Genomic DNA, 17,144 nt, shown 5'->3' on the forward strand with positions numbered 1-17,144 from the left:
TGCTGTTATGTATTCTTCTAATTGTCCAGATTGTCAGATCATGGCTTTATGGCTCTTCTTCTCGAGTTTGTACTGCATGAAGAAGTTTGCAGTGTTTTGTTGCTAAACAGACACATACCTCTTGTGTTTTTTTGATCAGACTCAGATGCCCTCAGCAGGTCCTACATCTGGGAATGCTACTTTTGGCACCACAAGGATCTGTGATGCTGACGCGCCTGAGGGTAAGTCTGTCATCTCTGCTAGCAGTAAGGTAACACTGGTCCAATAGTGAGATGCTCGAAAAACTTACAAAACATCATCAAAGATTTATTCCTCGCAAGTCGAGTCTATACTAGAAGAAAGGAAGGATGGTGTACAACCTGACCGTTTCATGTAGAACACTGTTCAGTAATCTTTATTGCATTCATTAGTCATTAGAGGGAATAATACCAAGGACAAACATTTAGTAATGCAGAACATGGCCTCTTGCTGTCTGCTTGCCAACACTTATTACAGTAAATCAGCCATGAAAACACAGATGTGTGAATGTACATCATACCACTGAGCGTTATTACGTTAATTTATTCATGTGCCAAGTGCTCGAGTAAGGCTCTGCTGGTAGTGGAGCAGATATGATGCAATTGTCACATCTATCATTCCTGCAAAGGTTCAAAGGAAACAAACAAGATCATAAACAGACTTTATTCTCTGGCACATGTGTCATATCTCAGATTCCCGCCCTGCTCGTCCACTTATAAATTCAGACTGATTTTTAGACTTCAAGCCATCCGCTGAGTCTGTCTTTAACCTGTTGGAGTGTGTTGGATTTTGTGCATGTTTGCTTGTGTCGGTGGAGGTGTTTTCATGTGAGGCATAATTATTTTTTAATTCAAATGAGTCAAGATGCTGGGCCATAAATCCTGTCCCTGAAGGTGCAGCATTGCATTGCAATTAGAGTAGTTAATGAGTTTTGATGGGTCTAAATGTCAAGTATGTATGCAGAAAAAGAGTAACGTGAAAACAGTGGGAGTTGTTAATTATTACAGTCGATTTACTATTAAATATATTTGATACTTTCTGAATATTATATGATATTTTCTCTAACAATTGCCCTTCAACTGTGTAGTCTTAAATCTTTGCATTATTGTTTAGTTCATCATATGTAGGAATGGAAGTATATTACAGTATATATGTTTAGTATACATGTTCCCTCTCCAGACTTCGTTGTGTTTTGTTTTAATCTGGTTGACCACAGTTTCTTTTTGTTTTTTTGTCTTTTTGTTTTATTTTTGTTGATGCTAGAAGTTTTGTCCATACTGCATGAAGTTTGTTGTCATCTCTTGAGGATTTATACTAAATATCGAAGGCGAGGCTGACCTGTTCTTTTAAAAATGCTAAATTCTACAATCTCAAATGGTAATAAAGATCTTAGATAGCATCAAATTCCCAGAATTCCCAATAGAGAATGTAGTGCATGGTCTTCTTATATAATGTGAGTTGAGGAGGAGTTGTATTTACAGAATATCTGGAGCTATGTTGTCAGTGATAATATTATCGCATCTTTGGGTTCCATGTTGAGAACATGTTGTCTGAAGAGTCGCCTACAGTGTGTCAGTTCCTATGAAGATGTTCCCCGTAGTGCCTTCCATTGCCATTAAGAGACACGTGTGAGTCTGGACCCGTTGTGGCAGCAAAGTTTGGAATGACAATGAGGTATATGCCTGAGTACAGCAGTGATGTTAGAGATAGCCATTATCGACCCAGGTTTCATGAATAATTTTCACTTTATTCAACAGTACTGAAAATGCATTGAGACAGGGTAAGACAGGCAGAAAATAGAAAGATAAAGCAGAGCCAGACGAGTAACTGCAGAGATCAAGGGTAAGATATTATTTGTTTACAATAATCTGATGTGTAGACACCTGCGTTTTAGGTTCTCTCCTGCTTGTGGGAAGGCTCGACTGGAATAAAACAGGCTTTGCTCAAATTAGTTCTGGTGCCATTTTAATATAGGAAGAGGTGGCATACGCCAAATTCACATGGCGGCCATTTTCCGATGTCATGCTCAGGATGAGAAGATCAGAAGCTGTTTGCTAATAACGTGATACTGCTGTGTTGCAGGTTGCAGGTTGTATAAACGTATGGAACCTAATTGGAAGGTGATAACGAGTACCGATTTATCACATTCAGTACGTGCAACCCGGAATGCAGCAGTACTACATGATCCTTATTGATAACCGCATTTGAGCTTCCCACCCTGAGCGTGAAGTCAGAGGAAAATGGCCGCCATGTGAATATGGTCTATACTATAGTAGATATGTGTAAGTAAGTCAAAATACTTTATATTCTAAAATGCATATTCCACCCTAAATATACAGCCGAAGATGGACTGGGCCCTTTCTAAGATGAATTTGTTTCTTTAAATATTAAAACCTTTGCCACCATGTCAACAGTCCAGTCATCTATGCAATTACAACAGCTTCAATTCAAATTTAAAATGAAAGCCAATAAATATTATGTATTGTTTTGATTGCCTTTAAATACGTTTACCTATGTGATTAATAAAGCTGCATTCAATCAGAGTTTGAACCAGGTTTATTGCCAAGGAATGTATTTTGGTGCATACAAATAAACATAATAAGAAAGAGGAAAAAAGTACTACAAATGTGAACAAGCATAAATATTAATCCAGCCATGTTTACACTTGACAATAATGCCAACATACACTAATTACATAAATTGACAATCCCCCATAATACTCTTGTTTACATGACTGTTCAGACAGAATTGTGGAAATTAATTGGCTTTTCTTTGGTTGTCTGTTTGTTTTCCCTCAAACAAACGATTTGTTTCCTGTCCCCCAACTATCACAAATAACCCAGTCACACGCAGCCATGCTCCTGCATCACATCATCACGTTGTTTCATCGCAGCCTGGAAGCTGCTTTATGTTTGAGGAGAAGAAGAGGAGTTATAGATAGCTGTTGAAATTGAGCTGGGTTTAAGTGAGTGAAATAAAGTTAAACATGTTGCTGGCACCACAGGGCTCTCAGTTGTTTTTGGCCGAGTACTGTTAATGACTGAGGGCCCATGTCAAAGGGTTGTGTGATCTGTTCATTTACACAGGCGTTTTGGCACTCAGTTATATTCAAGGAGTCGTGGAGTCACTAGGACAATGGCCAGCAGTATTTCTGCTCTCTGTTTTGACCAGTTTTGGGAAACTGGTCCTATTTTGGCCGCTTGGAAATGGCTTCTGCTTTCATAACAGCCGTTGTACCACCTACCACGAGGAGGAGGAAGTGTCAAGCAGAGACAACACATGCGACTGAGAGGGAATACAATCAAAAGCTTATCGGCTGATATGCTGAAAGTAACAGGTGAAAGATTTAATTTGTGTGGTGAAAGAGCACAACTCCTTCTTTCCCAATTTACATAAAGCAGCTTTTTTTTCCCAAAGGAGAGAGTACCTCATTAACCGTTGGTGTGAGGCTGCGGAGAGGGAGGGTGGAGCTGGCTAAATGGCTACATGCCAGTCAGCCAGCTCATCTGAAGGCACTGTCCGATCATTTATGCTGAAAATGTTGTTTATTCATGTCAATCTGAAGAACTTCAATCAGATAAATCATGATGATTAAATAGACAAAAACTGAGGATGATAGTAGATGAGAGGAAGTTTTAGAGCATTTACATAAAATACAATACACAGGAGAATGTGTACCACTCTGCTGAACCCATATTCACATCCTCTAACCATGACCCTGTCCCTTACTGTTACATCATGTTTGCGAGGTCTGTATATTTTCGGTATTCAAATGGAGTCCAAATATTTGCTTAGGTGCGTTCTAGTAAGCTCTTGCAATTCCTTTTTAAATCAAATCCAGAGCCACAGCATCACAGCTGTATTTCTGTGAATATAGAAATAGTATTCTTCATGCCATGTCTGGTGGGATTTCTCTGCCATGGCCCCAAACACCCTGAACCCCAAAGTCTTCTTCAGTTTGTGATTCAATGCAGCGTATGGAATTATTGTCAGGAGGAGGAGGAGAATCTGGGTACATGCTCCTCTTATGCATTACTGGACACTCAGTCTTTACTTTAGCAGCTGTTTATTTTTCCTGGGAAAAAACTTAATTTTAGTCCACTTCATCTTATTTCCACTCTCCCTCCAGCCTTTGACACATATGTGAACTCTTGCGGCACTAAGTCTCTCCAAGTGTGGTTCCTCTTTGTTGTTGTTTTTATTTTGTTAGGGAACAACTAATTTTCTAAACTTTGCTGTCCTCTTTTAATAACGTACCCATGCGTTTACACTTGGTTGCAGATTTTAGCGTTTTCAATCGCTTAAAGAAATACTTACAAATAATTTCACTTCATGAAGCCTGGCTGAAACTAAGGAGTTCTCAGCAGTATATGAAGTTGCTCTTGTAAATTATTCCTACCACCATGATGCTGCATGTGGTGGGCGAGTTGCTTTGATCATAAACTCTGCATCCAAGTTCATCTACGTCCACCGTCTGCCCTTGGAAAGCTGTTCGGTTTTGTACTTACTGCCCTCTCGGGTGATATGATGATCCACACTTCATGTGTTTTTTCTTTGTGTTGCCCGGCAGTTGTCTAATTGTTGAGGATCTGAATCCATTTAAAAAGGCCTTCGTCTCACTTATTGATGCATTTGATTTGACTCCATTATGACGCCTTCCGTCGCAGATTTATCTGTCTTTGTGTCCATTTCTAATGATCATTCCCTCACCCAAGAAATGAACTGTCCCCTCTGTTGTTTATTGCTGTCATGTTAACGCCCACATCATCACATCTGCAACTCCCATTATTGGTCACATTAGTTATCTTGACAGACTAACCAATGGTTTTAATGACGTTCTGTCTGCAGCACTCCTCACTCAATTTCCTCCCAAAAAACAAAAGATTCTCGTGTCGTGAGCCAAATTTATGTCAGATCACCTTTAAAAACCCCTGTGCACTGTGTGTACAGTAAAGGCATATTACAAAATATGTCAACAATAGCATCATTTCTAATGGTAGCTAGAAACGTATAGAAATGCCCTTTTGCAGCAAGGAAAGTTTATTTCACACTTAATATCAATAAATCCAACGTTCAGGTTGACACTGTAAGAAATAAAATTTGAAATATTCTAGTATAAGACTCCTGAATCTTTCTGTCTTTCTGACAGTTTAAGCTGAATTGTAACCACAAGCCAAAGTCCTTTATTCTCCTTTTACCTTGGAAGTCATATCACATTATTTCTAGTTTGAATCCCAGTAATGAAACTTCTAATACAGAGGAGTGTTTTTACACTATGGACTGCTGTCTGTTACCTAGCAACTTGCCGGTTTCCACAGCATTGTTTTAAAGAGCTTGAGGGGGAAGATGGTCGTAGTTTTATGTGTTGCCTCTGAGATGTCAGGTGCCCAAGCAAGTTTCAACAGGAGACTCCCTCAACCCCAGCACAAATTAATAGTAATTTGCTTTGCACTGAGGGGATCATGTCAATCAAAACGTCTTCTCTTAAAAGAAAAATGTCCCTCCTGTCATTCAGACAGCCTGTACTTATTAAAGGGAAATTAAGTCTCAAAGAATAGCTGTTCACTCGGTATTACACCAAAAGACTCCCACTATTAATTAATAGACTTACAAACACTTTCTGATCAAAATTGAGCCATAAGAAGTCTAATTAAAATGATGCTCTGTGCTTAAAGCTGCTCGGAGCAATGCTTTTATTTTTCTTGCTTTTTTTCCCCCCAGCTGTTGAAAGCCAGCTGTTTCCCTTAGAAGTTGAGACCAAAAGCTAAACAGCTAACAGGAGAGTGAATACTGGATGTACATCCTGAAAGCGCCTGAAAGCAGACTCCTGTTAACAAGTCGTCTGATTATCTGATGTCTGAATAGACTCGGTTTAAGAGATGCATTTACGTCCTCAGATCTGACCATGATGAGTAAGTCATTTATCATAACCAGCAGTAGTGGAAAATGAGACCTGTGTTGTAAAAAGCAGGAATTTTCTGTCTTGTCTTGCTGTTGGTGCGACGAGTGGTTTAGGTCAGGTTCAGTAAAGTAACTTTACTGCTATGTGTGTTGTCTTTTGTGTCTGCATCTCGAGGCCTTGAACACTGCTCAAATGGATTTTCTCTGCCAGTGGAAAAATAAGAGAGAGAGAGATTTTGCACAGTGAAAAGATGCTTTTGGTGAACATTCATCGACAACACTAATATGAGAAGCCAGAGATTTGAAAATAGTTCTGTTGAATGAACATCAGCATCCTCAAAGGACATTGGAACGAAAGTGCTCGGTTGCTTTTTAGATGGAGAGAAAGTAAAAGCGTACAGTGTAGGAACATGAGTGCTTGCTGATAGAGAGCCTCTCACAAAGAACACAGTGTGTGTGTGTGTGTGTGTGTGTGTGTGTGTGTGTATTCAGGGTTTTAGGCATGTGGTTGTCTTTGAATGCAGAGTTGAAAGCTATACATAATGCATCATGCTACACGGGGTAGCACTCACCCGGGTATCATGAGTCAAGGTGAAATTACCTGCACTCACACACTGCCCCCTGCTCTTATCAGAGTACGGTAATGATTTCAAGGTGAAGTGGGTCAGTGGTGTACATGATAATATATTTAGGCAGACTACTGTTGTGAACCATCTGCAGGTCCCACTCGGAGCTCTGCAATTCAGGTGAGCAGCTGGAGAGCTACAGATGGCTGAGGAGCAGGAGGAAGAGAGCGGGGTCGTGGGGATGAATATAGACTTGCTTCTCGTGTTATCTGTTGATCCTGGTGAAGCACAAGCTGACTGTTGGTGCACCCTCAGAACTCCCGCGGGCCCGCTCTTCGTCTAATCTTTACCATACGTGAAGCGGCGCTGACTGCGATTGTCCTGTTTTATTGTGCTTTTTAATTCAACACCCTTGAGGAGAAGGCTTTTGAAAAAGCGACTGTAATGAATAAATCCTAAAGCATGCTGATTTATTGCTGTGGACCCTGATGTCACATCGCTCGGCATAAGTCTGATTGCGCTGTTCGTGGGGTTCGAGTCGGTGTGAAGAGCTGTGTAAGAAACAGTGTGATAGGAGCAGCTCAGCAGGGTTAGCGTTAATGCTCCAGATGGCTCTCTAACATAGCCAGACAGTGCATTTCATCTCCACTTCAGCCTCGTGGACTCGCTCTCTCGCCTCGTTCTCTTGAAACTCGAGTCCGATTAGGAGTGTATTGAAACAATTTGTTCTTTTATTGCTTCGGTGTGTGTGGCTAAGCTAATTAATACATGTGATCTGAAGGGAAGCTTTTCTTTCTTTTCCTTGTCTTCCAGTGTTTTCACAGACACACACAAAAACAATTGGAGTACTAAAGAGAGACCCAGACACCGCATGCACCTCATTTGACGTCATCAGCATTTCCCATGCCTGCCAATACCCATTCATGCACATAAAGGGAATGACTCAGCTCGAGAATTCTGATATTATTCCTGCCATCTGTGCCAGTCGGATCAATAGCAGTATCAGTTCAGTCACAAAGAGGAGAGCTCGGGCTCAAAGGTGATGTCACCAGCATAAAGCAGAGGGAAGCTATTCAATTTTATAAGCAATACGTTTGTTTCCTTCTTCAAGCTTTTGGTTTTGATGTGTTTGTATTGGCGATCACGGTGCTTAGTCAGTACTCACTGAGCTGCCCTCGGCCATAGCAACAAATGTGATCTGCTCTGCTCTGAAGCAGACTTTTGCTTACCTGGACTTACACGTGGACTCCTCCATGTGCTGTATATCACCGCATATCACAGGTAAACAGAAATATTCTCTGAACTGGTTTATTCAGTCATGGCTGATATCAAAGGCGCATACAGTACAAAGAGCGATGGATAGATTTCAACAAGATGCAATTAAGAGGATCCCACTCGAAGTTGCATCGCTTTTACCTCATCAGACAATCGGGGTCACATGCATGAGCCGCGACCCGGCCGTTCACCCTCTTCAACATTTGTTGGTGTCCTGTTGCGTGTCTGTGCTTTTACCTTTCGCCTCTTCAATGTGTAACGCTGGAAATATTCGATGCAAGGCTCCATTAAATGTTTCATCATTCCAGTTTCATCTGTTGGTTCAGCCACATTCACACTGACAGTGACATGGCTTTCCTCTTTTAAGGGGACTGGTTGTCTTTTCTAGTTACAGTGACAAAATGGCCCAAGGCTTTGCTCCATGTAGTGATAGCAGCCGGTTTTTTGGCTCTTAAGTGCGTGCAGACCCCTTTATAACACAGATGTATAACAAGTGCTGCTCGTGTGGAATTCTAAACATCATGTAGAAATAGATGTGTCCCGTGTCTCTGGATGATGGTGCTCACCCGAGACGAGTCCCTTCTCCTCGCATCTCTCTAAAGACAGAAATCCTGCCTCCTCAAGCGATATATCTGTCTTTTTTACTTTCTTTATTCCTCTTTTACCTGCACCCAAATATTCCTCTCTTAACCTCCCACCTCATCTGTCATTTTGGAGGAGAAATGTAGTTTTCTTACTTTCTGTAATGATTCCTTCTTTCCTGACTTCCTTCAAGGGTTTCTGTATCAGCTCATCAAAAACAGAGAAGAAGACGCATTATGGCAGAGGATGTCTTGGGAGGGTGGGATTTAGCAAACTTTTTTAATTAAAAACATTAAGTTAAGTTTTATAAGAACGGCAATTAGGAAAACTGTTTTGAAAGCAAATGTGACAACGTGTGATAAATAATTCTAAACTCAGGTTCAGTCCCTTCGCTCGGCCTGAAGGTTTCGGATGTGTCCCGCAGGCGTCTTCTTCAGGAATGGCTTAGAGAGTGAACCCTGAGACTTTCTGTGACAGATATCTTCTCCCCGAGGTCAAGAGTGAAGCTGTGCAGCAATATTTTAAATTCTGCTTTTGTGGAAGGACTGATGGCCTCTAACACCATTTCTCAAATGGTGCAAGTTCATGACATGCCACTGGGATTAAAGATTGTGAGACTTGGTGGTGCTGAATGGGGTGGAGAAAGGTCCATTTTTAAGACCAAGTTAAACTCCATTTTTGTTTTCATTTTGTTAGGCATCAACTCATCTTCCAATCTTTAGTGTCCTCGTTTTTTGTATTTTTTTTAAAAAACCAAGTAACCTTGCAGAAACATGAACAAATTATTTGCAGCAGTAATGACATTTTTATTTTTGTTCTTTATTTGAAGATATGGCATGCCAAAATAAAAAGAACTTTACTGTGAAACAAATGGTGGAAAATTCCTTGCATTCAAATTGTGGTCAAAAATCAACCGTCTTTGTTAAATTCTGTAAATAAGAGCGAGATTTAAGAGGACGTTCTTGTGTTTTCTGTCCCTTTCAGACCAGTGCACTCTGACCAGATCCTACCTTTTCCTGCACAAGTTCTGGTTCTTCAGCACCATCTACTATTTTGGTAACTGGGCCTTCATTGGGGTAAGTTCAAGGATTTAGACGAAACATCGTCATCTTGATGTTAAGCCGAGTGAGAATAACGGTGGAATGTTCTCAGCAAGAATTTGAGTGAAAAAAAAAAAAGATTCTTCTCATTTTCTAATGATGAATGAAAAACTATATAATAGTTTCGTATCTTTGGAACAATAAAGCATTCACAGAAACAACATTTCTAAGACATTTCATTTAGTTCAAAAGCAGTTCAAGAATGTTCTCCGCGGGGACGAGTGTGAGAGCACGAGCACATAATTAAATATCTGCACAGAAAAAGGTTACTGGAAAATGATTTTTCAAGACTGCACACAGCTAATCTCCTCGGCAAATCATTTAATAGCCTCTTTCCCGGTGCCGGTGATGCATTGTATCGATCAAATGATGCTCGTGAAATATCTCCTAATGTGCGCTTTGCTTATTATTTTTAGGCGTTCCTCATTGGTCTGGTGGTGTCCTGCTGCAGAGGGAAGAAGTCTGTGATTGAAGGAGAGGTGGAAGCCGATGACTCAGACTTAAGTGATGATGAATATGTGCACTGAAAATCAGCATTCGCTCGGATTTGCCAACCATAACTTAAAGGGACTAGAAAGTACAATTTCATAAACAAATAAATGGATGTCAGTAATTTATCATAATGTAATTTATTGCTTTTAAAGAGTTATTGCGGTGGTGTCTTGTGGATTCCAGCCTTGTTTTGAGTTGACACATCCCTCCACTTAATGAGAGCGCTCAGACTGATTGTTGTGTCTTTCTCAGTCAATATTATTGATGACTTTGGGATTCTGGGAGCATCCTCCAACTCAATCCTACCTTGAGAATTCACTTATCAACAATTTGAAACTGACACAAATTGGTCATTTTTCTACTGGAGGAGACACACTCACCGTGGCATCAGAGTCTTCTGCTGCGCCAAATCTTTATGTCTTTATTTGGAGACAGAGCTTGCACATAAACTTACTTTTTAAATTCTCCAAGCACTTTTCCAGACCCTTTAAAAGGTTATGTGGTGGCAATATCTATAGTTGGCTTTAATATACCTTTTAAGATAAAATACCACGAAGACTACACAAACTCTTCTGCTTGCTTGTTTTCTGAGAAACTAATTGGTATAAAATAATGATTCCTAAGTTTTGACAGCTGTAACATTTTCAAAGTTCATGTAGCTTGTTTTTGTCTGAGGTTAAATATAGTGCTGGAGGGGCTTTTGGCCCCCAGGTTTAGGCATTTGCAGTCTCAGACCATTATTTAAGCAAGTGTTACTGTACTTGCATACCTGCACTGTGTGTGAAATGTAAAGGACCAATTGCGGCTGACGTGTTTTCGAAATTTCAGTTACTCTTGGTTTTTAATGAAATGTGTTCAACAGCTTCTAGCTCTCTGTGTTGGAAGAGCATGTGAAAAAAAGAAACAATCAAGATTTGGATGTAATTTTCCTTTAATTAAGAAGTACTGCTTGTTTTGCCAGCGAGTTCAACTGCAGGCTTGTTACATAGAATTACTAATGGCTTTTTTCTGCTACGTTTGATTCCTTTCGGTGTATTTAGCAGTGTCAAAGTGCTTAGAAACTGATGATTTAATTAACAAACTGACAGGAAATATGAATGAGATTGTTTTTTTTTTATTATTTGGAAACCAAATGTTTGTGCCTCATGAATGTGTAGTACCATGATGGGCACATGCTAACTGTACATGTATGCTCTCTTAAAGGAGCCTCACAGAAATCAGCCTTGAACCTGGAGTCAGGTTGCCTTCAGTGAGAAATGTGGTGAGATGATGATGATGATGATGATGATGATGATGATGATGATGATGATGATGATGATGATGATGATGACAGGAGCTGCATTACATGTAATTTTGGGATTGGTTGAAAAGAATGCTGTTGTGGAAGTTGTGTCAGTATTTAATGATACCTGTATTTAAAGAAATAAAACATGACATCAATCATGCTCATTGGCCAAAGGGAGTCAGTTCATCAGTTCTTCTTTATAATGTATCACAGTATAGAGATAGAGAACATCTTCCAACGTAAAGTTTGTGATGAGGATAAAAAGAAGTTTCAATTTTGTGCTACATATTTATCGTCATTAATCCCTGTCTATTATGAGAGCTGTGACAGCATTTATACCACACTGCGGTCAGATTTGACAAAATCTATGAAGGAGCTGCCGAATGCATTACCAAGATCAGTATTTCTTAGTGAAAGAGTGAATTCTGCTGTTCAAAGCTCAGATTTTGACACTTCAACAAGTTTTAGAGCAATAAGGACATGTATTAAATGAAACTGACATTTAAATGCATCTGTTTTTGGATTAACATACAACCACTCAGCGCTTGCTTCGGATGGATTTGCATGAAATTTTGAGTGCGTGTCCAATTAGAGTTTGTGGAATGCATACCTTGTCATAACTATTGTGCAAGCCTGCTTTGAGTTAAGCCATTATGTGATATGCCACCCCCACATACACTAATAAACCAAATAAGCCTTGAGCCAAAAACATGGAGCCCTGGCACTCCAGCAGAGAGGATTGTGTGATCAACATGTCAGATCAGAGAGTTTTGCTGCTCAGAGTACAACTTCGTCTTGTCATACCCCTTATTCAAAAGCCAATCTTGTCTCATTTTTCTCCCTTCCTTCCTGCATCGCTTTTTAGGTCGTCTCTTGCAAGTTTGTTTGGGAACAAAGAAACGCATTTTAATGAATAAATGAATGTATTAGTTTGGGGAAATAAAAATATTTTTGCAAGGAGCTACAGTATTAGATGTGCCTGAGGGCCATAGCAGAACATGATTTTTGACATAGTTTGTACAACTTGTGTCAAATCTTCATAGAAGTCAAGTTTTTGTACAAATTCAGTGGCTCCAGTATTGAATCTTCATCTGATTGTCTCGGTCAGCTGGTGTACATGAATGAAATTTGCAGGGACACCCCATGATCTAAGTGCCACATTGCTTTGTCACATATGCTTCTCCAAATCCAGAAAAAGAAGGTACTAAACCCAAATTTGAAACCTTTAAGAAAGTTTTGGTCTCATTACATCCCAATTTGTACCACGCCTGCCCAACCATCCTGCTATATCTTTGTCAGACAATGGAAAATAATTCTCTGCCCATTAAAATCAACACCTACCCAAACTATAAACTGCCCACTGGTTGGTTGTGTGACAGTAGATGAAAGTGCGGACAAATGTTTTCAAACAGGCAGAGATGATTGTGTGGAGGACCGCAGATACCAAGAGGAATTACAGAATAGCACAGCCATTGTCAGGGGCCTCCGTACCCTTCATCTATCTGACTGCTCCACAGGATGAAAGAGCTGAATGCATTACACAGAGCATAGCCGGTATCTGCTGTGTGGAGTCTCCCAGCGTTTCATTTTTGTTGAGGGTTTCAGAACTTTTTCTTCTTTTCCTGTGCAACTATCCTGGAAAGTGCAGTCATGGTTTTACAGTTAATTATGGCTTTAACTCTGCTTATTTTCTGACATTTAGCTCGCTAACCCTGCAGTTTGTCTCTAAGGTGGGTGATATTTTTTTTGCTAGCCTATAAAATATTTAATTACATTATGTTACAGTAAATGCTGAGGATAAATATTTGATTTTAAACAGTTGCCGGAGTTGAAATTATTGTATAAATGCTTATTTTCTAGCTAGTTTATACTTGTGAGTTAGCTTTAGCTGCTGATGTTTGTTAGCATGACAAGCTATGCTAACTGCGCTTTGAGCTAAATGCTAGCAGCCTGCTAATGTGCTCACAACCACACTGCTAACATGCAGACTTGTTGCAGGTGTAAAGTTTAACAGGTTGAAGAGCTTTAGTGTGTTTGCATGCTAACATTGGCCAACTGGTATGAAACAACACCAAGCACAGCCCAGGCTAAGTTAATAATGTTGCCGGTTTTGAAAGTGTTCAGCCATAAATCAAGGGAATGTTAAAGTCAGGGCACTGACCAAAGCTATTTAACTTTTACTGTTTTGCCAAACAATTCTCCACTTTTCCTCTTTCATGATATCCTCCTCCTCATTTGCTGGGATGGTTTCTGTGATTTTTGGGTGGCCCCGTCTTTCCCCTGGGCTCTATCTCTTGTGACAGGCCCCTGATAGGCGACCACTTCAACCCCTCAGTCATACCTCCAGGGAGGAAAGTGATGCAGGATCAATGTGATTGTGTTGATTCAGTGTTTGCAGCCCCTAAGCAAGTTAACCTCTCTGCTCTTAAGGGCCCGTGGGACTTGCCACTCTGTCCTAAATGAAAAGACTTGTCCAGCAGGCTTGTCAACACATCCCAGCTTTATTTACCAATACAGCTTCCCATTTTCAGACATGAGATGTTTTATCAAAATTTTAACAGACACATCTCCAATATGATCTGGAATTTGGTTGTTCAATCTAAATATTCTGCAGGATTTCATTAAATGACAGTCCAAAGTGAAATTATTAAAAGTCAAGTAAAGTTTTTAAATATTAGCTTGGCTATTTAAAGACTTGCAGGAAGTATTGGTGCAGACAGAATATAATGTAGTTACAAGCTGTCAAAATAAAGGTGGAAGTGTGTTGCACCTCAATACACTGCACAGTATTGTTAGAGGAAACCGCCATAGTTAAAAGGAAAAGCCATGAAGTGAGCTGCATGACGTCTGTGGAATTGAGATCACAAACACTTTTAAGGCCTCTCCTTTGAAGATCGCTTGACACAAATGGAAAGGAGGAATGATGGAACTGTCACAAAAAGCATTTCAGACAAACATAAAATAGGTCTTTCAGATAGTTAATTTGCAAGGTAAAGTTTGTCATGCTCAGTTGCTGATGAGTCACCATGTACATGGCACACTCCTCTGACAGTGACATAATTCACCCAGTGGAGCTGATGACGAATTTTGATCCCATATACATTTAGAGTTCCACATTTATAAGTCATATAAGCATAAAAGTGGTCTCTGGAGGCACTGAAATGCATCTGTTCCCATATTTATCCACATGATATTCATTCTGTGGAAGGAAACGTCTGTCAGCCGTGCATTTATTGAGCAAATGCTCTCAGTCTTGCGACAGAAAAAGAGTTTCAGCTGCACAACTGGTAAATTCACTGCTCAGAAGAATTAAGGGAACACTTAATCATCACAGTTAAACACCAAGTCGGTTAAACTTTAGGGATATCAATGTGTCCATTTTGGAAGCACAAGTGATTGTGACTCAGTTACACCTGCTGTGGTGCAAATGAAAGTGACAACAGGTGCAGTGGAGAGGTAAAATCAATACAACCCCCCAAAAAGGGAATGGTTTGGCATGTGGTGGCCACAGACAATAGCTCTCTCCTTATCCTTCCTGACTGATTCTTCTTTAGTTTTGAGTTTTGTTCACTTCCTTGTCACTGCTGGTAGCATGAGGCGGTACCTGCAGCCCAGTCAGGTTGCACAGGTAGTCCAGCTCCTCCAGGAAGTCACATCCATACGTGTGGTCGCAAGAAGGTTTGCTGTGTCTCCCAGCACAGTCTCAAGAGCATGAAAGAGACACCAGGAGAGCTGGCAAGGGCCGCAGGACCAATATCTGCTCCTTTGTGTGAGGAGGAACAGGAGGAGCATGAGGGTGGCATGAGGGCCCGACTGCCTGTGCTGACAGCCCAGCACCATGCAGCTCGACTGGCGTTTCCTAGAGAACACCAGAATTGCCAGAATTGGCAGGTCTGCTACTGGCACCCTGTTCTTTTCATAGATGAGAGCGGGTTCACACTGAGCACATGTGACAGGCGTCAAAGAGTCTGGAGACGCTGTGGTGAATGTTATGCTGCCTGTAACATCATACAGCATGGCCAGTTTGGCGGTGGGTCAGTGATGGTCTGGGGAGGCATATCCTTGGAGGGTAGCACATACCTCCATGTCATGTCATGGTACCCTAACTGTTGTCACTGGGATGAAATCCTCAGAGTGATTATCAGACCTTACGCTGGTGCAGTGGGTCCTGGGTTCTTCCTGGAGCAGGACAATGCCCGGCCTCATGAGGACAGAGTGTGTTGTAGCAGTTCCTGGATGATGAAGGCATTGTTGCCATTGTTTGGCCTTCATGTTCCCCTGACCTAAATCCAATTGAGCACCTATGGTATATTATGTATCAGTGCATCTGACGCCACCAAGTACCGATCCTCATCAGGAGCATGCCCAGACGTTGCCGGGAGTTCATACAGGCACGTGGGGGCCACATGCACTACTGAGTCACATTAAGAGTTGCCGTGATGAAATTCATGCAACATGGTTCAACCTGTGATTTAAATTTTTCACTTTGATTTTCAATGTGATTTTGACCATTGACCATTGTTACATCTTTTTGTTCTCAACAAATTATACAATGTACATCAATAAAGATTTTCAACTTGAACAATTTGTTCATCGTGATCTGATGTGTGATTTAAGTGTTCCCTAAATTTTTTAAGCAACGTAACAGGGATGTGCTCACTAGCATATGTAGTTTGCTCTCATTGGATAATCTTGGTTATTTCAAACCAGTTTGCATCTTAAAGTGTACAATACAGTCTGTACTTGAACCATATATGACAGGGGAACATGTATTTTCTTAAGGATAAATGCAAAATGATTCAATTACAAATACTGTAGTGTCCACTTATACTACCTAATAAACGCACTCCAGTCTATGAGTGCCATTATGGTTTCTCAGTACTGAGGTCCCTGAAATATTTAGCACAGGCAGACAGTTCTTCAAAAATCTTGTATATTCAAAATATATATATATTTGCAACACATAGCCCATCATGCTTGAATATACAGGCAGTCTCACAGAGCCTCTAACAGGCAGCCATATACATAATTAACCTAATTATGCATGGTAGTCTGAATTGAAATGCACTATAAATCTGGACATTAATGTCTAGACTGAGCTGTATGTGTAATCAACCTAATTTATGTTGTAAGGACCTCAGAGCACTGCAACCTTATTAATGTAAGCCTGTGTTTATTGTCTCCTTCCTCCTTTCTTCCTCTTGTCGTCCTTCCTCATTGATGGTGCAGATCTGCGTCACAACTCTTCCTCTGTCTCTTTCTCTTCTCCTGCTGGGCGGACCGCCACTCCCCAGAGGAGACGCTCATACTGATGCTCTCACTGCCCAAGTGTCAGCCATACTGCCGACCACCAGACAGGGCAAACAGGATTTTCCTTAAACCCTCACACCCTCCTCCCATTTGTGCTTCATCTGGCCAGGAAAATCTGATCTGATCTTATCAGGTGAACCTTCTGGAGGCACAGAACCCTGTTAGGAGCTTGAATGCTTCCTATCCAAATTCAGAAATCAGATACGGGGGTGGATTTATGAGGTGAGTCAGGAAACTTTGCAGCACTAATCTTCAGCTACAGTCTAAATGGAAGGTTAAACTCATAAAGGGAATGACTAACCTGAGTAAGAATCATCAGAGGGGATGGCATGTGAGTTACTGGTGAGCTACTGTATTTTGGATAATCCAGTCTGCACTACACTAACCTGGAGATGAAGTTGAATGCTTAACAAAAGTCCATTCAACTTTTATGCATTTTAGAGTCACACTGTCAATCGTGTTATTCTGTTAGAAGTACAATCTTCCTTCCAATAATACTCATGCATGGCTGCGTTCTCATAATCAGACACATGGCCATCATTTCATTTCACACGTCCAAATGCAAAAAGTCATGAATTCCACAACCAACAAACCACATAAACTTGACACAACCTC

The 17,144-nt window shown here is 40.6% G+C and overlaps 1 protein-coding gene across 2 annotated transcripts in view; it reads left to right on the forward strand.

Moving 5' to 3' along the window:
- Positions 1–10,841, forward strand: part of lmbrd1 (LMBR1 domain containing 1) — a 56,060-nt gene extending 45,219 nt beyond the window's left edge. The window contains exons 14-16 of one of the 2 annotated variants that reach the window (XM_070977568.1): positions 140–221; positions 9,327–9,418; positions 9,859–10,841. In XM_070977568.1, the coding sequence (XP_070833669.1) occupies positions 140–221; positions 9,327–9,418; positions 9,859–9,969 (285 nt within the window). In that variant the 3' untranslated portion in view covers positions 9,970–10,841. The remainder of the gene's footprint in view (positions 1–139; positions 222–9,326; positions 9,419–9,858) is intronic. The other variant, XM_070977570.1, reaches the window with a different exon arrangement.
- The last annotated feature ends 6,303 nt before the right edge of the window (positions 10,842–17,144 follow it).

This window comes from Chaetodon trifascialis, chromosome 13 (genome assembly GCF_039877785.1).
Source record: "Chaetodon trifascialis isolate fChaTrf1 chromosome 13, fChaTrf1.hap1, whole genome shotgun sequence".
Classification (NCBI taxonomy): Eukaryota; Metazoa; Chordata; class Actinopteri; order Chaetodontiformes; family Chaetodontidae; genus Chaetodon; species Chaetodon trifascialis.